The sequence below is a fragment of the Crotalus tigris genome, unplaced genomic scaffold (genome assembly GCF_016545835.1).
Source record: "Crotalus tigris isolate CLP2741 ecotype Arizona unplaced genomic scaffold, ASM1654583v1 scf7180000019068.10715455, whole genome shotgun sequence".
NCBI classification, from domain to species: domain Eukaryota; kingdom Metazoa; phylum Chordata; class Lepidosauria; order Squamata; family Viperidae; genus Crotalus; species Crotalus tigris.
The window spans coordinates 1,834,071-1,859,158 of record NW_024097358.1 but is presented as its reverse complement, the minus strand read 5'-3'; the positions used below and the strand labels follow the sequence as shown (position 1 = coordinate 1,859,158).

The 25,088-nt window shown below is 38.9% G+C and overlaps 1 protein-coding gene across 3 annotated transcripts in view; it reads right to left on the bottom strand.

The window, feature by feature from the left end:
- Positions 1–25,088, bottom strand: part of AGBL1 (ATP/GTP binding protein like 1) — a 266,603-nt gene that overhangs the window by 129,763 nt on the left and 111,752 nt on the right. For all 3 annotated transcript variants that reach the window (XR_005558631.1, XM_039359254.1, XM_039359255.1), the window contains exon 19: positions 3,143–3,272. Coding sequence is in view for 2 of the 3 variants with exons in the window: in XM_039359254.1 (XP_039215188.1) it covers positions 3,143–3,272 (130 nt within the window). In the remaining variant the exon portion in view is untranslated. The remainder of the gene's footprint in view (positions 1–3,142; positions 3,273–25,088) is intronic.

Genomic DNA, 25,088 nt, shown 5'->3' with positions numbered 1-25,088 from the left:
AGATAAGAAGTCAATACCCATCAGGCATACATAACGTCCAATCTCTTCCCTCCAGGATTAGTAATATCTGATACAAACACAGATTGGGTGTCTTTAAACCTACATCCCCAGAAGGAAAGGGAAATACTATTTAAAGAAATCAGAAGTGTAATTAACCTCTAATTCCCCAACATTGCTTTACTTAATCCTAGAACTTGCTTGCAAAGTTTTCCAGGTAGCAAAAGGAGAGAAACTAATACCTTCTTTAGCAATCAGCTGTATCTTACTGTACAGCTTCAAATGATATCTGAAATAAATCTGAAATATATCCCTCAAAATACGTGCTTTTCCAAATTTTGTAATATTAACAATATTAATATATTGGCAAAGTATAACATTAAAAAAACAGCAGGCAAAGCAGACAACAACAAGACCTAGCAATGGCTAAGAGCAGGAAAGAGACCAAGGGATTCTGGTTGCACAACACCAAGCCTTAAGAAAAAATGTATAGAAAGCCAGAAGTGAGAACACAGCAACACACAGCAAATGTTGCCTCAGCAAAGAAGCTGAAGAAACAGCGAGTCACCTAGTTAGCTGCTGCAAGATCACACCGACTGACTACAAAGGACAGCATGACAAAATAGCAACTTCAATGGTGCATTGGAAGATGTGCAAGAAATACCACTTGCCTACAAGCAAGAACAGGTAAGACCACAAATTACATAAAGACTTAGAAAATGGTGGAGCTAAAAAGCACCAGCCACATAATACCCCAGACTTAACAACTGTTGATAAGAAAGACAAAAAAATCTGGATAGTGGAGACAGCAGAAGAGAAAAGAACTAGAGGAAATCACAAAATACAAAGATCTACAATGGACGTAGTGTGACTATTCTGTGGCAAAAGGAAACATAGATAGTATTAATACTAACAGGTGCCTTGGATGTAATCCCAAAACATCTGGAGCACCACTAGCATCCCATCGGCATTGACAAAAATCACCACCAGTCAATTGCGAAAGGCAGTTTTACCCGAAACAGCTAACATCTTGCAACAATACCTTTAATATCATCAGACAAAACATCTTTCAGTCTCAGGCCTTTGGAAACAGCTTGATAGGTGGATAAAAATGCCAAAGCAATATATATCTTTATATTTGACAAAAAAAGCTAAATATTATGCAAACGTTCAGAGAAAAATGTTTATATTTCAGGAAACAACTATAAGAAAATATGTAATATTCATTCTGTGTCAAAAAAAAAAAAATCACCAAGCAACAAATCCTGTATCTGCAAAAATAAAGAGAAGAAAACTAAAACAGAGAGATCTGGGCATCTCCTAATACCAGCAGTATTTGACAGAATGATTAGTGCAGTAGAGAATAATTAACTATTTAGTAAAACCACAGTGATGCACAAATCACTTCACAAATATCCAATGTGACATGGTGTGTGATCTGCATCTAAATAATTTTAATAGAAAAGTAGGGTTGATTCTGTGTTTTCCCACCCAAACTATGAAACTGAGAGGATGGGTATCACATATCTGACAACTTACACTGTAGTCGGACATATCAACTTAGACAGTAATCACGTACAACGTCACATTGTCATTGTGAATTCTAGATAATCACATCACAGGGAAGAGGATCACACACCAAAAAGGCTACATCAAAAGGGATCCCAAATCAGAGTCCAAAAAGTCAAGGAATTTTACCCACATTCTAATCTACTTTCAGTTATAGTTTTACATAACCCTAATTTAAAAAAAAAGGGGGGGGTACAGATTGTTTTTGGCTGCTCCTTCTCTGGATATTAAAACTATTTCATAACTTCATTTTTGTACTTCACTGTTAATATTTACATTGGTGAACTTTATTTGGAAAGTTTATAGTGGGGGAAAAAAAGCTTACTTCCAAAGCAAGGAGAAAGCAGGGCAGGAGAGAGAGGTTGAACATGTATTAAGTAAAATCAATGAACTCTTCAAAGACAAGGAAAATCCAGTTCTGAAGGCTGAGAAAGAGTGAAACAGAAGGATCAATAGCCACGTCTGAAGCAAAGTTTGCTGATAGCTTGCACTGGCCCCTGGGAAAAAAACACACAAATCTCTAGGTCGTTCTGGATTCTAGGTAGCAAAGACTTTTTGGGGGGAGGTATGGATGTTTGTTGTGCATTTGCTACTTTTCAGTTCCACTGAATATAGCTTTCAAGATTATGCTTATTCATGGGCATTCTCAGGCTAGCAGTTTATAGTATTTTACTCTGCAAATGGAGCCTGGTGTTCAGAAGACAAAATTTGTCTCTGGAAAATTATGATACCCTCCAAACTCTCCACAACAGAGGTAGGAATATCTTTGCAACACCTTAATAAGCATTTCTAAGAAAAAACGAGACACAGATTGATACAAAAACCTGGTTGCAGTTGTAAACTGAAATTAGCTTTTTCCTCAGCATTGTAATAGGTTCCAGAACTTTACAAGAAAAACTTGGATACAAAGTACCCCCAAAAAATCACAAAAGTGCCCATTAAAAACCTTACATTAGATAAATTGCTTATATTAGGAAAAGAACAAACAGGATGTATTTTACTGTAGGCTAGAATTATAGGCATGGTTACTTATTATACTAACCACAGTTGCTCGAACAATCCTGAAAAAAATCAAAGTTAGTCTTGCAGACAAAAAAAAAAATATGTTTGGCCAATTCCTGCTTTATTTTCCAGCATTTTTATCTGCTGTTTCTTGGCAGGTTGGCAGGAGTTTAGGGAGAATTAAAAACAAACAAACCAAGAATAAGCCAGGAAATTGCAAATCTCATGTCCTAATTAGCATATCGGAAATAAGCCACAGCTGCAGTTAGTTATCCCCAAAGCCATGGTTTCAAATGATTATTTACTGCTTCAAAACAAAACATGGTTTATCTACTGGCAAGGTTACACATCACATCAAATTAAAGCGAAACAAAACCCATAATGATATAAAGCTAAATCTGCATTCAGGGGTGGCTTCAGAGAAGGGGGGGACAAGAAAACCAAGGTAGCCCCAAGCCCTGACTGAAACCCCACCTTTTTTTACACGTCTATGCAACAGAGTCCACTGCATGATCACAGCCGCCATCTTGGATGCCCCAAAGACAAAAGTAAAAAAAAAATGGCAATGACTCACCACTGGAACTCGTCCCTGGCTCTTGAGGTAATAAAGAAGACCCTTGCTGTGGTAAATGGTGGGGTGGTGCACAGGGTTGGGGTTCAACCACTGCCTGTTCAAGTCATCTCCACTCAAGGAACACCGCTGACTGGGTTCAAAGAAGAAGAAAAAGAAGAAAAGCCTAAATAATAATAGAAAATCTCTACTACAAAAAAGCATCAGAGCCAAAACAGTTCTGGATTCTTCTCCTTCTATGCTTCCATTTTAGAAAGCAGCAACGGAAGCCAAACCTCTAGAGCTGTTTATTTGAGGAAATTCATTCCTCACTGTATTCATTATCACTCTCTTTGCCAGCAAGCCCCTGTGCAGATGGATTTAACAAAATTAGGAGCAATCTTATTTTACAATGAGAGATAGATAGGGAGCTCTTTTACTTAAAAGCGATTAATAGTAGGACCTAAGAGAAAGTACACAGTGCATGCTGCTTTAAATAACTCATCGGCGTTAACATAACTGGAGTGCGGCAATCAACAATATGCGTCCCCTGAAACAATGTGGACTCAGGCAAGACAAAACAAAGCAGAAATAAAAAAAAAAGCATCAAACCTCAAGCCATCTATTAATAGATAATAAAATGGTATTGTTATGCAACATTTGCTTGTTAGTTTCAAATAATTAGAATGAGATGGAGAATGAAAGACTAGATTCCGTTTATAGAGGCTGAGGGTCATATAAATCACCGGAGGCTGAAGAAGAGCAAGAAAAATTGAAAAAACAGAAATAAAGTTGCAAGAGAAAAATACCATGGGCACTACTAGAAGCCATGTATGATCACATGCCTGAGCAGGGGGTTGGATTAGATGACCTCCAAGGTCCCTTCCAACATCATCATTATCGTCATCATCATCATTATTGTTGTTATAATTGTTGTTATTGTTATTACATGGTTATTCCACAAAGTGCTGGAAATTTTCCACCGTTTTAAAAGCCTTGATCTCACCATAAGCACACCAGGTTTTTTTTTTTTTAAATAAAAAATAAAGAAGACATTTGGGCCCTCTCATGCATCTTAGAAATTATAGATAATCCTTGACCTACAATAATTCATTTAGTGACCATTTAAAATTACAACAGCACTGGAAAAAGGGACTTAAGACTGTTTTTCAAAAAGATGTGTGACTAACTTAACAACTGCAGTGATTCACTTAACAACTGTGGCAAAAAGACCATAAAATGGGGCAAAACTCAGTTAACAATTGTCTTGATTAGCAGCAGAAATTTTGGATTCAGTTGTGGTCATAGTTGTGGACAGCCTGTGTATATTAATACTGTACAGACAAGTTGGAAATCCAGTTTTGGTCAACACATTCCAAAAAGATGTTGAGACTGGAAAAAATGCAAAGAAGAGCAGCTAATATGATTAAGGGCCTGGTGACTAAAACATATGTAGAATGGTTGCAGGATTTGGGTATGGCCAGTCTAGAGAAAAGAATGACTAGGGGGGACAGTATTCCAGTATCTGAGGGGCTGCCACAAGGAGGAGGGGATCACATTATTCTCCAAAGCACTGGACAGAAGGATGAAAAACAATGGCTGGAAACTGATCAAGGAGAGAAGCAACCTGGAATTAAAGAGAAACTTCCTACAGGGGGGACAATTAACCAGTGGAACAACTTGCCTCCAGAAGTTGTGAGTACTCCATCACTGGAGGTTTTTAAGAAGAGACTGGATAGCCACTTGTCTGAAACGGTGTAGGATCTCCTGCTTGAGCAGGAGGTTGGACTAGAAGACCTCCAAGGTCCCTTCCAGCTCTAGTCTGCATTAAAGTATTATTAAAGTATCAAAATGAAAATAGCATACATACGTTATTAATTTTATAGATGACGAATCAGCCATTTCAACCGATGTGGCTTCCCTTATTCTATTGTTTAGTTGTTTTTGAAGAGGCAGGATTCCTGTTATTATTTAACATCATCCTGTTAACATTGTAAATGTTATCATTTGCAACTGACTATTCTGATTATTAGCTCTCCAAGGTGATTTACTGAGCCCTCTGCAAGCCCATCCAGTCACAAGCTATGATAGCAACCTGCAGCTTAGATTGCTTTTATAAAATGAATTAGGCAAATGAATAGGGCATTTCCATTTCAAAGTTAAGTGCTCTGGAGTTTATTTAATTTATTTTTGTTTACTGGATTTTCAAGCCATCAGACTCTGGGCAGCTTATTCATGTTTAAAAGAATACTTAATCGGGGGGGGGGGAATAGACAAAACCCCATCAATAATATCCCCCAAACAATTCAATCAGATTCCACTGATGGTAGAACAGAACTCATGAATGAAATTGGGGCTTTTATCAAATAAAGTAGATGCTGTGTTCACCCATGGTAGAGTTAGAGCTAATCCAGTTGCTCAGGTTCATACAACACACTAAGTCATACACTAATCAACCACACGTTAGCCAAGATTCTGCAATCTTGACCCATGTGGTTTGTTTAAAGTCCAGTATATGGTCTGAAGTCAGAAAATTGAGGTGCGTAATTGTACCAAGGTCACCAACCCAATTTTCTGAATCTGCATAATGTACTGAACTGTAAACAAACCACATATAATTCTTTCATGCAAACACAGCTTCAGGGTTTAGATCAGGGGTCTTCAAACTTGGCCCTTTTATGACTTGTGGACTTCAACTCCCAGAATTCCTCAGTCATGCACGCTGAGGAAGTCCACAAGTCCACAAGTCATAAAAGGGCCAAGTTTGAAGACCCTTGGTTTAGATCTTTGAGTACTTAGAAATGCTGTTATTTCATTTCTACAGAATGGGGTGGCTGCATATGTGGCATAAAAACATGGTCAAATGTGATCAAATATGGGATAGATAAATATTTTACAAGTGCTAAGAATTTCTATTTACATTTTTTTTTCTGTTTTGAGGACAAATAAAATAAAAGTAACATCTGGGAACTGATTAACGGTGGGCGAACAGAACAGTGAGCTAGATAGCTAGATAGCTAATAACTCAAACTGAGTTATGAAATTTTGGCTCATACTTCCAGTATAATCCAGCTTTCTCCTACAGTAGCTCCACAATCCTTAGCAACACAACCTCCCCACATTTGCTACCTGATATGCTTTAACTGCAGTATCCCATGATTGAACTTGCCGTAACAGCTGAAAAATGATATAGTCTTGTGTGAACAGCCAGGAGGGAGTCTCATCTCCAACTAATAAAACCCAAATCATTATCTGGTTTTGTAAAAGAGTAACGGTATTTGTACCAAGCACAAGTTACAGACTCTTTATAGATTGCTAGGAGTATTGAGGATTTTATCGCTCATTCTGCATCAAGCAATTTATTACATCCTTCACAGTTTGCTTTGTTGTTAGCATAATGCCTTAATTTAAAACTTTATTTTTAAAGAAAAGGAAAATGGGCTTGAGGATTTGTACAGTATCGCGAGCTCTATAACAGCTTTGTTCCTTTCTCTTGAATTGTCTTCTTGATCCTGTAATTTTAACTGTTTGATCTACCTTCAATTTATTCTGCAGATCGCAAAGCATTTGCTCTTTCCTATAGCCCAGTGGTGGCGAACCTATGGCATGGGTGCCAGAGGCGGCACTCGGAGCCCTCTCTGTGGGCACACGTGCCATTGCCCCAGACTTGCCTCCCCCATGACCCCCTCCTCTCCAGCAGCCCCCCTGAAGTAGAGTCGCCCCCGAGCGTGGCCCACATGGAGCAGTGCAGCCAAGGACATGGCAGCCAGGCAGCGTAGACAAGACTCTGCCCTCACACCCCATCAACACAGTTGATGCTGTAGGGTGCGGGCAGAGAGTGTGGCTGCCCTAGTGCTGCTGGGCTGCCTGGGCGATCTGCAGCGGGCCCTGGAGGCGGTGAGTGGTCCTGTGGGCAGGCGGGGCAGGGGATGGGGGGCAGAGTGGGGGCGGGGCACTCGGTCTTTAAAAGGTTCGCCATCACTGCTGTAGCCAATAAGCTGAAATCTGCTACTGAGATACCAGTTAATAAATAGGAAAGGTACACAGCTAAATACTATCTGATCTGAACTTGAATAAGGCAACAATGACTACTTTTTCTCAAGTGTACATAATTCTGAAGTCAAAATAATGTTTTTGAAGTTTTTAAAATTCAAATGAAGAATCACGACCACAAGTTCAGCTAAGCTGATTTATTGCTCGTGCCTATACACAAGAATCTAGTCAACTAAAAGTCAACACTAATGTGGTGCTAGATAAGAGTTTGTGGAATTCAAGAGAGGTTAGACTTAAACTGCTTGTGGGAACATAATGACTCCAGGCTGATTCCTCCCTTGACTCCATCCCCAAGCTCCATGCCTGTCCTTCTTCTACTTCAAATACTGTAACAACAACATTGGAGTTGGGCAGCCAATCAAATTAAATAAATAAATGTAACAATACTTGATTGTTTAGAAGGACAAGTAGGGAGAAAAAAATCTCCATAGAGTAGAGAGCCAGCCCTACCTTAAAACAAATTGAGACAACTGCTTTGGTCAGCAGGCACTAGGTTATGGAGCTGCTGCAGGATATTGAATGACTATGTATTTTGATGGGAATTGTGCCCCTTTATTGAGTTATTCTCAAGATCAGGTGCAGAACTTCTGGAAATTAGATTTGGTGGCTATCCAGTCTGGCTTTTATTCATGGAAGGGGGAAACAATAGAGTCATTTAACTACCTGAAGTTACAAGCCAATATGCCTCTATCCCCTGCGCTGTAATTCAATCTAAAACAGACCAACATGAGAACTGCATTTTCCCCTACACCAGAAGGGTGAATCAAGCTTCTTGGATGAGAAGAGAAATGTCTTCAAGCAAAACGTCTTCAAACAAAACTAAGAAAGTCCAGTTGCCTTTTGAAAAATAGCACCTTTGGGATAACCATGACCTGGATGAGTGAGAATGTCCATAGACACTCTTGATTCTTAAATGTAATGGACGGTTGGAATTTTTCCTCCAAAAGCTGTATTGGGATAGCCAAGCTGATACAGTGATTAGAATGTTGGACTAAGACTAGTGGAGGTCCAGATTCAAATCCCTCTTCAGCAATGGAGCCCATGTACCAGATCTGGGATGCAAAACATCTGATTGTCCTCTAGACAACAGCAATTTGGTTGATCGTCTGGATATTTGCAGCCCAGATCTGGTAGTGCTGAATATACCTCATTTGCGTTATTTGTTTTCTCTTTCTCTAAGCCGTGCTTTCCTCGTAGGATTGTATTAATAAAATTCTGGGATTGGAAAGAAACAATATATACCCCATTAAATGCCTGGAAGATAAATAAATGAACTTCACCAGATGCTGCAAAGTTTCAGCAGCTGCCAAGAAAGTCTGATCCAAGAAATATAACCTGCTTCAAGACAGGAGGCAAGTACTCAATCAGGTAAGAAAAGCCATTCCCTAATATACTGCTGCATCTTATGCAGATGGAGTCTTAGTTTACTGGACTTTCACTCCGTCAATTTTGTACCCAGGAGATTCTCCCAGGCTCCTAAGAGAACAGCAATAACATTAGTTTTATTTCCTAAAGAAAAACAAATAAGAACACAGATAAAATTATTTGAGGGAAGGTTTTTGCTCTCTGAATTCATGGGGACCTAACCCTAAACCTAAGTGGATTTGCACCCCAAATGGGATTTTAGCACATAGTTTACCAGGAAACATGGATAAGGCACCCAAAAAGTCAAAACTTTAGTAACCATATTGATGCACTATGAATCTATTGATGATGTCTGTTAAGCTCTCCAAATTCATTTCCGATGTAATTTTGCCAGGAAACATGGATAAGTCAGCCTTGAACAGTCAGAGCCCTCCAAGTCACAAATCTATTGGCGATGTCTGCTTTGCTATCCAAATTCACGAGAACCTAATCCTAACCCTAAATGGATTTGGCCCCCAATGGAATCTACCCATGTATTTTACTAGGAAACGTGGTGAAGCAGTCTTGAAAATCCAGAGCCGCCTTAAGCATCGGAATGTTCTCAATTTATTCTTTGTTCAATCCTGATATTACCTCCAACTCCCACCCCTCCAAAAGTGGAAAGAGGGGGAGAACCCTGTAATCTGAAGTGATATTTCTCAATATCTTTTTTTTTTTTTTGAAAAAGCTACTCCTAAGGAGATTTTACTAAGAACATAAGTAGCAGAGGCCCAGCCAGATGCTACTGAGAAAGCAAATGCAGGGCTTAAAAGCAATAACTGTTTATATGCAAATGTATTTAAATATAACGAAGCGATAGGTTGGCAGTAAGATCAGCTAAAATGACACCAATCCTTGAGAATGTGCAGGGTGATGCATTCCGGAGAAGCAATGTTTCCTTGTACGATATCGCATCGTAGGATAATGAATCTTAAAAAATGCAGCAGGCTCTAATTTCAATCAATCAATCTCAAGCCCAAATGATTTTGGGGGGGGGGTTATTTTTTCCCTACTTCCTTCTTTAAGCTACTAGTTCCCTCTCTGGTTACCTGAGGGAGTATTCTGTATCCAGATACTCTCCAGAGGAAGAAAATAGCAGATGCTCTCATGCTGCCAAGGGACTAGACAGCGTCAGTCCCTTTTGCTAGTGCATAACAAAGCACAGCTGAAAAGCCAGAGGCCACCAGTAGACTTTGATTCTATGTGACGGAACCTTTTCCAGCCCGCTCTGCTGCACCTGCTTTGCCCATGAAATATTTCCTCACCTTTTCGAATGAAGCTGTGAATGATAAAATGTCAACTACAGGTATTATCTTCAGGGGATGTACCAGCTGGTGGGTCATCCCTAATGGAACAAGAAGATATGTCTGCTCAGGAAAGGAGCCTTCTGAAGGATTTAAGGTACAATTAAGGCCAAAATGATTCTGATAAGGTCATCCACAGTTCCAGCCGAGCTGAACAATCACTGTAAGTGACTTAGACTCTGGCTCGGCGTCCGAAAAAAAAGAGAAAAAGACAAGAAAAATAACCAGAAACCTGAAAGGCTTCCTGTAAGGCTTCCAATCTTCCAGAAGGTTCATTTGATCCTAATTTGCTAAAAAGGATCTTCTGGAGCTTATGATCTCATCAGGGATTTACGGGAACCTATAATGTCAATATGAGCTGAGCTGTGACCTAGTTTCCTGAGCCATTCTCAAACATCTATGGTTTATCATGGCCTAGAGAGGATCAGAAGAGGATTCATCCAGGCAATGGGTGATACACCTCCAGAACGTGTACAATCTATAGCATTCTTCTCTTTAACTAGGCCTTTTGGAATTAATGATTTGACCACACGTACCCGTTTCCCCCCCCCCAATTTATTGTGTATTTTATCCAATTGCGTTCCTGCTTTAGACTCAGAGTTCCCTTATCAGACTGTTTCCTAAGCTGCAGCTCTTTCTCCCGTCTCCCAAGGTTATTCTCATAGTCTATTACCAGTTTCCACTTTTCTTGTCTCCTGTGTATTTTAAGAGCACAAGCATACATCGGCAACCAGGGTGCCAAGCACTGTTTGTGCTATCTGGCTCCTGACCAGCTTAATAAAATGGAAGATCTTTGTCCAGCTTGAAGAGGAGAGGATGGGGTAGCATAAAGGAGGAGCAATTCCAGGTCTTTCTAATGCAACCACGGTCTGTAACGTTTTCTTTTAGACAAAGAGTTCTCTGAAGCGTCAGTGTGCCTGCTCCCTCTTTGCCTCATAAGAGTTTCAAATGCCGCCACCACCCATTAACATCATCAGTTTTTGGTGTTTCATGTTCCATCTCTGACTGATCTTGGTCAGGCAAGACAATCTGTTTTTCTTAGGACAAAATGAAGCAGAGGCCATGGGCCTCGAACATGGGACATGTACCACTCTGGCAGGTTTTTGATGGTAGCGATTAATGGTCCCCGAAGAGCAGCAGCTGAACCACTCTGGTTTCCAGCCCACCTTTCTGCTCATACAGCACTCTGTGTGGCTAATTATGAAAAATACTGAAAACTTTAAAAAGCTATTAAAATTGGAAAAGCTCTGACTCAAGAGAAAGGTCTTGACTCTCTCCTTGAAAGGGGATTGATCCCAGTGTATATGTTGCTTTTTAAAACTATTTTTATTAAAGTTTTTTTTAAAATAAACTTAGTACAAAATAATACAAATTAATAAAGGAGAATATTTGTAGTGCAGGGTTGAAATGAGGTGCAGAGGTTTCATTACCCAGGCTAGGTAACATCACCAAGGCGAGGAGGAGGAGGAGGAGGAAGAGGAGGAGGAGGAAGAAGAAGAGGAGGAGGAGGAGGAGAAGAAGAATTATTCTCTGAGCTTGATTGCTCTCTGAGCTTGGTGGTTTTCTTGCAGATGTTTCATTATCCAAACTATCATTGGTGTTAAAAGGGAGTGGAGTTTGCTCTCTATGCTAGCACTGATGATGTTACCTAGTTTGGGTAATAATAAAATGTCTGCAAGAAAACGATCAAGCTCAGGGAATACTAAGGACCCATCAATTTAAACTAAATTTAAAAAAGTTCAGGAAGTGCAAAAGAAAAAAGAAAATAGTAGAAAAGAAAAGAAACAGAGAAAACAGTCAATAATAAAGTGGCTTCTAACCTTCATCATACCATATATATGCTAATATACTAACTTTAAAATTACAAATAAAAAAAACTCTTCTCCCCATAACCTAATTTTTATCTATATACAATCCAGAAATCATCATGGTTTCAACCTCGGTTCATCAACAAGCCTATCGATAGGAAGAATTTAAAGCTGAAGATGGAATAAAAAGTTGGAATATTTCATCAGGGAAATAGTCCAACTTTATATTTCATTTTTTTTTTTTTTTTGCCCTGTACAATCTTCCCGTTTAAATTCATCCTATGGCATTGTAGGATCTGGTCCTTTCATTACTCTTTGGCATTTGAAATAACTTTTCAAAGCTTTTACCAGACTAGTTTGTAAATTGTCCCAAAGCTGGTTTTTCAGGAGGCAACTAGACTTTCTTGTTTTTTTCTTTGAAGACATTTCGCTTCTCATCCAAGAAGCTTCTTCAGCTCTGACTGGAAGGTGGGGAATGGAAGGATTTATACTCCTTGCCGACAGCTGGTCTTGTGCATTATTTTATCCAGCTGTCTGAAAGAACTATAAATCCTTCCATTCCCCACTGTCTAGTCAGAGCTGAAGAAACTTCTTGGATGAGAAGCGAAACGTCTTCAAAGAAAAAACAAGAAAGTCCAGTTGCCTCCAGAAAAAGCAGCTTTGGGACAACCATGACCTGGATGATGGAGCATCTCCATAGACATTTCCTTTGTAAATCCCATAAAGAGGCATTGCCCAGGATTTCAGAGCTGTTCCAGATGCAGATCCTTTTCTCCAAGGGTATACATATTGAACCTTCCCAGCAATGAATGTAAGTTAGTTTGGATCTACAAATCAATCCTAGATTTTATGGAAAGGAGAGGCTGCCTCAAGGATACATAGAAGGATTGTGCTCTTGTCTTTCCTGTGACATGCAATTACAGAGACTAAGACTAGAAACAACAGGTATAAATTGCATCTGGATACCACTTAAATGTAAAATTTCCTTGACAGCAATATTTGTACAACAGTGGAAGAGTCCACTTATGCAGGTTATGGATTCTCCTTTTCTGGAGAAGCTGGACAGTCATCTCTAAAGTTTGCTTTACTTGGTTTGTATGCATTTTGCATGAGGTTGGACTGGATGATGTGTGTGATATTTTCCAACTCTGTAATACTCTGAGATGAAGTGTTGCAAGAAACTCAAAAAAGAGCAGCATCAGACTTTCAGCTTCCCCCCCCCCCCTCTCTCACACACACACATGCATTTTATTTTAGTTTCCTTGATATTTCCTCTTGACTTTTTAACAAGAGGTATGAAGTTCCTCTGGGATAATTCTTTTAACTTTTGCTGGAGAATATGTCTCCAAAAGTACTTGGGTGACATTCATTGGGTGTGCAATTCAGCTACATGCTGATACAGAATCTCTCTCTTCCTTACAGACGCCACCAAATCTTCCCTCTCCTTTCCTTAGAATTGTTTTTGAAAAAGGAATTGCTTTGATTTCATTCTAGGCAATGTTCTCTTTTCAGGTACCTAGCTTGAATCTGGAATAGCTGCTAATCTCTTCCCAGGAAGGCAAACACAAAGGTTGGACATGATTTACAGTAGACATAGCCACCAGCTGACATGCAAGAAGGGACTTCATACTTCTCTCGTGAAGTAAATTATAGCTCTTTCAAGGCAGCGTTAGCTGAAATATGCTGAATGAACAATCAAGCATGCCTTTTGCTAGCTCAGCTCCCTTCTAAAGGAAAACAGGAATGGGGAAGGCATTTTGAATCTCTATAATCACATCTATCCATAACTAATAATCATAGTATTGCAGGTGTGGAATATGAAAACAAGAGTTGCAGTTTTAAGACTACCTTATCAAAGGAGGCAGGGATGATGGGAGTTGTATGCATATAAATCTAAAGAGTACGAGGTAGATGATAGATGAAACAGGATTGCATTGCTACTGTGATTTTTTGCATCTAGCCCAAGGGTAGGCAACCTTGGCTCTTTTATGACTCGTGGACTTCAACTCCCAGAATGCCTGAGCCAGCTTGGCTTGGCTGGCTCAGGAATTCTGGGAGTTGAAGTCCACGAGTCATAAAAGAGCGAAGGTTGCCTACCCCTGATCTAGCCTAACTACACACTTTTTTTCTGAAAGTTCAAATGCTAAAGGATTATAACAAAGAAGCAAGCAAGTTAGAAAGTTGTAGAAAGTCCAGTCAGAGTTGTCCAGAGCATAGGACCCCAATGATATTCAATTGATTCTCAAGCTCAAATAATTGCAACCAGAAGAGTCAGGAATGCATCCAATCTATTAAGTTCAGTCATCAGGCAGAATATGGTTCATATGTTTAGCCTAGATTTCAATCACGAAAAGAAAGAAAGAAAGACCCGTTGCTACAAATGCTCTTTTGGTGTCTTCCTTTCAAAGGCTTTCATAATTCAGCCTTAACATTTACCCCAAATTTTGTTATAGTTACTCAAGATCCATTGGAGTATTTTGGGAGCAGGACTCAATTCTAAGTAGATTCTCCTTCTTGAATGTTTTTGGCTTCATCAAAAAGAGCTATCAAGATCTTGTGAACGATTTCAAACCTCTGGCTATTTGGAGTTATTAAATATGACAATTGTATCATCCCATTGGAGGTGGGGTGTTCAGATAATTGAGAAGTCAGGGTCTTCTTCATCTTTGGTTAAGGATTCTTTTGAGAGAAAAGAGGGCAATAACAATATGGGGCAGGTAGCACCACATCCCTAGAAAATTAGGGTAGACTATGTTCTACAGCTCCTGCCAATCTAAGGCAGGCAAATGTAAGTAGATAAATAGGTATCACTTTGGTGGAAAGGTAACAGTGTTCCATGTGCCTCAATATAAGTCATGCTGACCACATGACCATAGAAGCATCTTTGGACAACGCTAGCTCCCTCAGCTAGGAAACAGAGATGAGCATTGCCCCCTAGAGTCAGACATAACTGGACAAGGGAAAACTTTATTTTTACTTTTTATCTTTTTTTTTTTTAATCTTCTACAAATGACCCCAACAACCCTTTCAAATAGCTTTCCATCCTGGCTTTGAATCAAACTTTTGAACCAAGGTCTACCCAAAGTCTATGTTTGATCATGTAAGTGTGGACCTTCCACATGTCCTTATCTTTGCTCTAGGAAGACCTTGAGGATGGAGCAATTAAGTGAGATCTATTTTATTATCTCATCTTATATCAAAAAGGATTAAAAAACAAGTTTTAGGGAAAGAGGCATCAGTGCCCCATATTGAATCAACAGAAATCATAAATCCTCAAAGTTTACAATTTCTTCCTTTGTATTTCATTCTGGGCACATAATGAGGTGCTTACAATGCCAATAATCCATCTCTCCTTGAGCAAAACATATACTGAACAGCATGGATGAATGTCTTCTGTAGCCCTGCATGATTTTTCTCCTTCTAAAGAAATGTTTAAAACAAATCCTCTTTCATTAAATTGAATGAGAACTGGTATGGAAAAAAGCACTAGCCCTAGAGCATCCAGCCACAAAAACAAGTGGGAACTCAAACACATAGGGCTGATTTATCTAAATAAAATTGGAAAAGAAAATTAAATTAAAATTCAATTACATCAAGACATATTGATACTCCAAAATTCCCTAATGATGTGAACCAACAAGTTCCATACGTTATTTGAATGCTAATTTACTGAACTCTGGGAAGGAAGGAAGGAAGGAAGGAAGGAAGGAAGGAAGGAAGGAAGGAAGGAAGGAAGGAAGGAAGGAAGGAAGGAAGGAAGGAAGGGGAATGACAGGGAGGGAAGAAAGAGAAAAAAGAAAGAAAGAAAGAAAGAAAGAAAGAAAGAAAGAAAGAAAGAAAGAAAGAAAGAAAGAAAGAGAAAGCAAAAGAGAGAGACAGAAAGAAAAAGAAAGAAAGAAAGAGAAAGAAAGAAAGAAAGAAAGAAAGAAAGAAAGAAAGAAAGAAAGAAAGAAAGAAAGAAAGAAAGAATCAGACAGGCAACTATGCATGCATAATTGTTGCTCATCCAACCACAATTTCTTTGTGCACTTCTCAGTTGTAAAGTGAAATGAAGCATCCTATGCACATTTGTAAAATAAATGCAAAAGGAGACAAAAAAGGTTCTTTTTGAATCTCCTTTAAAACCTGGCTACCTTTTGATTATATATGATCCTTGCCTGCCACAGTGGCTCTGCAGTACAACTTGGAGAGGCGATTTTTTTTTTTATTTAAAAAAAAATGGGTCAAGTCAAATGGAATTGTATCAGTGAGGGAATGGAGGGAGGTTAATGGGAAAATAGAAGGATTAAAGAGGAATCTCCCCTGAGAATCTTGCATTTAAATTGTTTCACAGACTAAACTTAATTTTAGTATTTGAGTTAACAAAATCCTGGGTGGTTTGTATCAGGCCAAGTTTGTTCATTTCCACTGTCTAGGATAATGTGGGGATCCTGTAAGCAAAACAGCTTCCTCTAACTGGGTTCAGTTCCTAAACTCTTATATGAACGCTTGCATGCAATTTTCTTGGCAGTAATATAGTTACTGCACTACAGGAAGTTCCATGGATTTCCACACTAGCCTGAAATCTCTTGTGCTGTGTTTTTCAACCTTTCCAACTGCCTTCATGCTGTCTGGGAATTCTGGAAGTTGAAGTCCAGACATCTTAAAATGACCAAGGTTGAGATATACTGCTCTAGTGATCTCCCACCTGAGTATTAACTCTCTCCAATAACTTTGAATGGATGTCCCAATGGTGCTCTTTCAAGAGGAAACTGGGCTTCCTGAAGACATTTTGCTTCTCATCCAAGGAGCTTCTTCAGTTCTGTTGAACCGATGGTTATAATAATAATAATGATGATGATAAAGTTGTAAGGGACCTTGGAGGTCATCTAATCCAACCCCCTGCTCAGGCAGGAAACCCTATACCATTTCGGACAAATGGCTGTCCAGTCTCTTCTTAAAAACTTCCAGTGTTGGAGCATTTACCGCTTCTAGAGGCAGGTTGTTCCATTGGTTAGTTGTTCTCACTATCAGGAAGTTTCTCCTTAGTTCTAGGTTGGGTTGAGTAATCCAAGCCAGTACATTCAATAATGAAGCATAATGGAAGCTGCATTTCAGTGACATCTTGAGCCCCCCGCCCCCCGTTTGCTCCAAGAAAATACAGGCTCAACTTATTTTGCAGATCTTTTAGGGATATTGTTTCTTATATCTCACATGTTTCCTTGTTGATCAAATAATAAAACGTACACCGTATCCTTTAAAGTCTAGAAGTGACTCTTCATAGTTTCAGGATCTTTTTCAGTCTTATGTAGTGATGCCAAGATTTGGGTGGACCCCATGCATTCAAAGAAAGGACTCTACCATTCAAAGTAAGCCAGGTCAATTAATGTTGTGTCTTCTTCCTTTTCTGTCTGTTTGTCTGTCTGTCTTCCTTTTCTCCAAAGCCAAATAGCCTTCTGTTTTTGTTTCTCAGTCTTGGGGACCTTTAGAGTTTCTTTCATATTTCTTTGTCAGCTTAACCTCTACACATTAGGAATAAAAACAGAGTCGTGCTACTACCAGATCTTAAACGCAATAAGGCGAAGCTTGAGCAAAGTGGGGATTCTTTCAGAATAAACCCACAGAGCATTGCACTACACGTATGGTAATTCTTAAAGCATGACAACGCAGCTGCCAAATGTTTGCTATCCTTAGGGAACTCCAAAGCTGGCTATGCTCTCACTTTTATACATGTCTGCACTCCATCATTGGCTGGAGGAGACAGCATCTGTTCTGCTGTCAAATCCCGGCTGTTGCCTACTAGAAGCAAACGTGTGAATTAACACTACATGTAAATATTAGCAAAACATGAATTCTGGAGTCAGCTACTAGTGTCGGACATTATTTAATGAGAGACACTCTCCAGTGGAGGCGTATCAATACATAGGACAATGGCTTATTCCTGGAACACGCAAGAAGTACAGGAGTCTTGCTATCAAGTTTTTGAAGTGTGAGTTGAGATGAAGTTTGTACATTTAAATACATCAAGGAGGAGACTGTAGGACAACAAATGGTGGATTGGATTGCACGAGCATTCCCCCCCACCACCACCACCAAGCTCTTATACTGCAGGGAGAGAGTCTCTGAAGGCTGGATTTTAAAAATAGAATTTACACCTATAATTCTGTTATATACTGCTCTAATTGTAAAATAATTTAGGGAGAAACCGGAGCAAGGGCTGAGAATCTTTGCAAATTTCATGCGGGATAGCTTGATGTCATCACCACATTTATTTATTAGGAACATTTATATGGCCACCCAACTCACTCATGGTGACTCCTGATCTTGTTTTAAAACATTAAGCTTTGACAACGATATCCCAATGTTTTATGAAATCTCAGGCAAGAGTGGCCAAAGCTTCATGAGCTATTGCAAGATTTTTTGGCCATGTTTATTTTATTTGTTAAATTTTTATCCTAATTGAAATAGATGCTATAGATGCCATTTTGTGTGGGACAGATATTCTGGCCCATACAAGCCCATGTTGCTAGTCCTTCTCTTAAACTATGCAATTAAAAAAAGCTGGGCCGCTTCTGATTTCATCTATAAAGATGATCCTATGGAAAAACTGCTAATTGAACAGAATGAAAGATCGTTCCAAGCCTCACAACGGCTAGAGGAACATAGCTTCTCTATGCACTTGGCCAGTTATAAGCATGCAAAAAAATGCATTTAAATATGTACCGCCTGACCTTTAAAAATAGCATTATAGAGAATGGACGCTTATGGTGTCAAATTTAGCAGAAATGGCTAAGATTTCTGCTTATCTGAAGGATCACTCACAAGAAAGATACATTTCGGTCTGGAGAAGATAGATAGATTATATTCAGAATAAATATGGGACTAAAAAGTTCCATCTAGTTTATGAGTAAATTTTAGAGTATTGTTATTATTAATAGTTTATTATAGTAAAATTTTTATTAGTTTTATTATTATTTTTAGTATTAGTATTATTTAACAATTTGGATATTATATTGTTTAATAATTAGGATATTAACTTGTTTATATTATTATGTTTACTTTTAAATTTGTTTATATTTATGTTAAAGGGGAGTTAAAGCGCATTATGGACTTGGTTATTTATATAGTTGGTTAATGTTAGTTAGAGTATGATTATTATATTTGTAACCCTGTACTCAACTCTGGGAAGTGGGGGAGGGAGAGGGGGGGTTAGGGTAGGTGGGCTTTGGGGTGTATATTGTAACTTTTATAAAACTTTTCAATAAAAAAATAGCATTATAGAATTGGAAAGGACTTTTGAGATCTTCTAACTGAGGTCCCTGCTCAGTGAAGCATCTACTTCAGCAGGGGTCCCCAACCTTGGTAACTTTAGGACTTCTGGGAGTTGAAGTCCATAAGTCTTAAAGTTGCCAAGGTTGGGAACCTCTGTACTACAGCATCTCTGATCGATGACCATCCAGCCTGCATCTGAAGGCCCCCAGTGAAGGAGAACTTATCTGTATGGCAATCACATAGCCTTTCACCTCTACCATCCCTAAACTATGAAATGGCTTTTCTTTACAGCTCATATTGTTCATCCAGAATCTTGGATTTCTAAGGATGATGTTGAACCATTTGATTAAATTGATATTTTGCAGAGAAAGCCTTCCATCTGTTGCTCCTAAAAGGAAGTTAATCATACTAAAGAAAACTATTGCAATGCAATAAAGGTAAAGAAATAAACTCAGTTTGCTCCCCTGATGTAGGCTTCAACATAAGCATTAACAGTGCTGTTTGGGAAAATAGGGAACTAAGGAGAAATTTCCTGACAGAACAATTAATCAGTAGGACAACTTGACTCCAGAAGTTGTGGGTGCTCCAACAATGGAGGTTTTCAAGAAGAGACTGGACAATCATTTGCCTGAAATGGTATGGGGTTTCCTGCTTGAGCAGGGGGTTAGATTAGAAGACCTCCAAGGTCCCTTCCAACTCTATTTTTCTGTTATTCTGTTAAAATAATAAATTTGCTGGATTTCAAGGGGAGGGTTAATTATAGCTGGCAATGTTATTCCCCCCCCCAGTAATATTTGCCATTCAAATGCATTTAATTCCATATACACCCTCTTGAGGCAAATATTATGTAGTGCTCCAAAAATGTTTCAGAATAGCTTCTCAAGACAAATGGGTTGGCATTTGCAAGAATTTGAAATCGATGTTGTGTGGTTGTTTTGATCCTATCTATAAAAATTTTAAAAAAACAACTGACCCACTGACTGTTTGGTAGGTGGAGAAACATAACAAAGAGCCTTGAACTGATTGCTGAGGAAAGAAAAAAAGAATGGCTGACGAATGTTGTGGAAAGGATTAGGTTTTGGTGCAAACATGAAAGGGACATGTAAAAGGGGGGGGTTCCATAAGACAAAGTGATTAGCACAATGAAGTTCACAATTGATGGATGATGGTTGTTGGTTTTTTTATGAGGAAAAGAAGACTATTTTTTAAAACACATTGGGACAGCTGCAAATGGATGGCATCGGTGTTCCATCACAGATGTCACAACTTGTGGTTAAAGCACATTCTGTCAAGCAAGAACATCTGATGGTAGCTTCTTCTTTTGGAACCATGACACGTTCCTTGTTTGCTTGAACTTTACCCACCCGCTTACTTTTTCTCTCCTTGCTCTTTTCCTTTTGCATATTTCTATCTTAAATGAACCTTTTTTTACAGTAACACACTAGTAGGGTTGTGGTAGATTGTTAAAATTTGTGTTTATTTATGTGTTTTCTCCAAACTAGATATGAAGAAGGTGTGTGTGTGAAAAATGCCATTATGTATATCTTAATATTGCTTTGGTTCCATTATTTTACCCAGGCAAAAGACAATCTCAGTTTTTGAGTGACGAGCTATGGATGATCCAAAGCTTGTCCCAAACTGGTTCCTTTGACAGATCAACATTCTTTTAACTGCTGTTTTGTTCAGTTGGGTAACTCTAAATTCTCCTCAAGCTTCACCTAAGGCAAAATTCCACAGCAACTTTGTTCTGTTATAACGGAATTCTAAATTTCAGAGGGACTAGATTTGTACATTAGAAGTTTATGAATTAAGGATAGTCTCATAAGAGATGCTGCCTGGAGATGCTCCACAGCTAGTTTAAACATCTCCTTTTTAATCTCCTTTAAAGAAGGGAGGGAACTGTTCTCTAGCAGATTGTGTCAGCTTATAGGTCCTTAACACCTATCCTTTTCTTTTAACATTATTCTTTTCTTTGACATGCCTTTAAATGATTCCTTGACACCTGATCATCTTTATTCCATCTCCTTGGTTCAACTCAGGATTGTGTCTGGCAGCACAATCCTTTGATGCAATACATCTAGAGGAACAATCTTCTAGAGCCTTCAGATTATGTGATTTAATTGGACTCTGACATATTTCCTCAAAGACTTTTTGCTGCCCAGTGATGGGTTTCTGAAGGTTCTGGCACTAATAATTGATTGATATGCATGTGAGCAGCTTGCTCACAACTTGCCAATACTTCTGAGCAATAATGGGCTGTCAATTTCCACTGCTCCCCTTGCTGGAGGGGATGCAAAGAATGCCTCTCCACTAAGCAGCTATTTATGCCAGATGTGGTCCTGGCAGGCAGCTCTTGATTGGCCAATACCACTGTTCCAAACATTATTTCTTGTTGCAAAAGATTTAAAGCCTGGTAAATGCACACTTCAAGGGTCAGCTGTGCTGTCTGTCTGAAAATCTGGAATCATTTTGCTGACTGCAAAGCAGAAACTGGATTTCTGTGGCCCAAAGCGGGAGAGTTTTAGAAGGTCGTCTGATGAGGCAATTTCTGAACGGTTAAAAAAATGACTGTAATCTTAGAAAATTAGGGAGATTTCTATTACTCTTGAAATTTTATGTCTTTAAAAACAACTCTCTGAATGATCACTGTCTCTAATTTGCATCAGAGAGGGAAAACTGCAAAGGAACTGAATGCATACACTGGGGAGAGGGGGATTTTTTACATAGAAAACTCTGCTCCTATAATTTTAGAATTTCTTTTCATTTCCACTGGACATTAGCGAGAAAAAACAGTTCAAAACAATATGTGCTGCACAGATGCACTAGTATCATCAGATATTAAGAAAGCCACTATTGAAAAGCAGGTGTGCATTTAAGCATCAAACCATGTCTAGTCCATGTCCCTTTACTATATGTTCATTCAACACGTATTCTGCACTGCTCACACAGAAGAATCTGGGCTTTCATATTACTTTGAAAAACCTTTCTGAAAAAAAAAAATTGAATGTGTTGGGATGTATTTTCTACATATACATCCACACGCATGATCCACACACATTAATACATGATTGGAATCTTTCTGTAGCAAAGGGAGGGTGTGTATATGTATATATACACATTCTTTGCTACAAAAAGATTCCAATCGTGTATTAGTTTGGGAATGTTCCAGACCACACCCTAAAGAGAAATGTGGTGTTAATTTTTTTCTCTCCCCCCCCCTTAAAGGTTGTGAATGCATCCCCCTCTTTCTTCATGAATAAATCAGTCTTCAACTATCTTGTGGTACATGCTGGTACCAAGCGTGTTGGGCAGGCAGATCTAATTGCCGCAGAAAATGAATGTCGTCTCTAGGCTTTAGCTACTCATTCATCATACCCTGAAGAATACTCAAGTTTGGCCTTTACTTTCCTGGCCTGAGGATGAAACATTAACCTTGACTTTGAGAACTCGGGTGAGATTTCCCTGTGGTTTCTCTTCCTTCTAGCTACATAGGAATGTATAATTTTAGTAATGTCTAAAAAGAGAAGAAGAGTTTATATCTAGCAAGGAAAGAGAAGGAGAGAGGGGGAGAAAGATGGAGAGAGAGAGGAGAGGGAGAGAGGGAGAGAGGGAGGGAGGGAGAGAGGGGGGAGAGAGAGAGGAGCGGGAGGGAGAGGGAGAGAGGGAGATGAGAAAGGGGGAGAGGGAGAGAGGGAGAGGGAGAGAGGGAGGGAGAGAGAGAGAGGGAGAGAAAGGGATAGAGGGGGAGGGGGAAAGAGGGAGAGAGAGATGCCATTATTTCCAAGACCTCATCATCTCTTTGCTACACTATAGCAAACATCCTGGGGTGTGATGATAACCTATTTAGTAATCTCTATTTCTGCTGTCCAGGGTACTGAATTTCCACATCGTTAATATTAAGAATCTCCATTTCAAAAATTCAGAACTTGTTTGATACTTCCTAGCTTTTATTCTGATGTCCTTGGATCAAATTGTCTACAGGACCATCTACTTCTTCGCAGGTTCTCCCACCATCTTCAACAGGACATCTTCTGCAGATCCCACCATGGATGTAGTTAACAACAATGATGATTTTTTTCCACCTTTGCATGGAACGAGTTAGAAGGAAGGATTTTAAAGCTTCAGGGTATTTATTCTGGTTAGCTTTTACATAAATGTTTATATATTTCTACTGGGTGTTGCTCAGAGACATTTAAAAGTGAGTGAAATATAAATCTACAAAATAATAATAAACTCCCTTTGAATGGTCAGTCAGATCTAGATACCATCCATATTCTTTAAAAATGACAGACACATATGTATGTATGTATGTATTTTCCTTGAATCTCTGTAGCAGAATACACAGTAATAAATAAAGGTATGTTGTACAAAGTGAAAGATGTATACCATGTGATGGAACTTGGGAAATGTTTTTCTCTCAAGCTTTTCACAAGCAAATGAAATATTCAGTGCATGATCCCAGCAGCAAAGAGGAAACCAATCAGTTTTTTTTCCCTTTTTTTTTCACTTTATCAATTGAGATTTGAAGAGGGGGGGGGATGAAATTTGTCCTCTGCTCCATTTTGAAGGACCAATTATTCTTCTGTCCTTCTAAATCCTCCTCTTGTCTCTTTGGTATGATGTGCTGCTAATATCATAATTAAAGAATTATTAGCTCAAAAAGGGAATTTGCAAAATTCTGTTCATTATTTCTTGGTGATGGAGAGAATGTGCCATGGAAATGAAAGCTATGCCTTGGAAGATGTAAAACTTATTAATGGGTTTTCAAATGGTTTCAAGTTTGAATGGGATCTGAACATAAAATATGCTATAAATGGTGTTAATGAGATATTTAGCATCCTATTACTCAGTATTATAACAGCTAGGTCCAAATAATGACCAGGACGTTGTCTATATAGATTGCAAAAATTCTGAGCCAGTTGGAAGGGAACAACCTACACTAGCTACTCTTAGAACTGAATGTAAAAAAGAATAATTGAGACAGAACAACAAGGACAGGATAGCATTCTTCCCTAAAAAAAAATATTAGGAGAGAATGTAAAATCTGGAATCTAGATTCCAGACTAGATAGATCCTACAAAGAATTTTAACATCAGCAGCAAATCAGATTGTATGGTATGTTCAGGCATCTATCAAGACTAACATTTGAACCAGAGGTCCACAGGTGTTTCTAGGAGACCAAACCAGTGGTCTTTTTGAACATTTTGCTTACTTGTTCTTTCCCATGAACTACATTTTGCAAAACTACAAAGAAGAACAACACTGTAGCAAGAATGAGGAGGAGGAACTGATCAGATGACTGCAAGGAATATAAATCCTTCCATTCTTCAGTCAGAACTGAAGGAGCTTCTTGGATGAGAAGTGAAAGGTCTTCAAGGAAAAACAAAGTAAGTTCAGTTTCTCTTGAAAAAACACCTTTGGGACAATCAGTTTAGGTGAAAAATAGGACGAGAGCAATTATGTTCAAAACCAACAGTGATTCTGCATCTCTGATGCGTCTCCATCAAAATTATCCTTCTTGTGACAACTCTTGAAAACAAAAATGACTCAGATTCAGAGAGCGTCCTACATCTCTTTTTCCTGGTTTGCTCCATTGCATTTTATTAGGTGATAGAGATTTGCCCTCCTCACTTCCTTCATGCATTGGGACTCTGATTACAGCTGTTGACCCCCATCACTGACCCCTTGTTGAGAGATCAGTTGTGGGAAGAGTAGACTATTATCTTCCTTCCAGTTCACCCGCTTCTAATCAAAGCAGCCAATTTTACCCACACCTACTGCACAGTCTGCTTGTGGAGAAAGCAGACCGGATGAATAGGGAGAGTGATGGGGAATGATGAAGGGGGGCAGTTTTTGAGAAGGGAAAAAACAGTAAAAGGAGATACAGGGAAAATAGAAGGAAGAAAATATTTGAGGTTGTTTCAGAAGGAGGCTAAGTATACATATATATTGAAGCCATCTCTTATCGATGAGCAATCTCAGGGTTGATCTTGGAACAGAAGGACTAGGATCAATTACCAAGGAGCCAGTAGTCTTCTATTGACTCACTCCTGATCATCAGTGCAGTCCAGGATTTCAAAGAAAATTATTTCCTATCCCTACCTATGATGCTTGAAGGGCCCCAGCATGCGAAGGGAACACTCTCGCCTT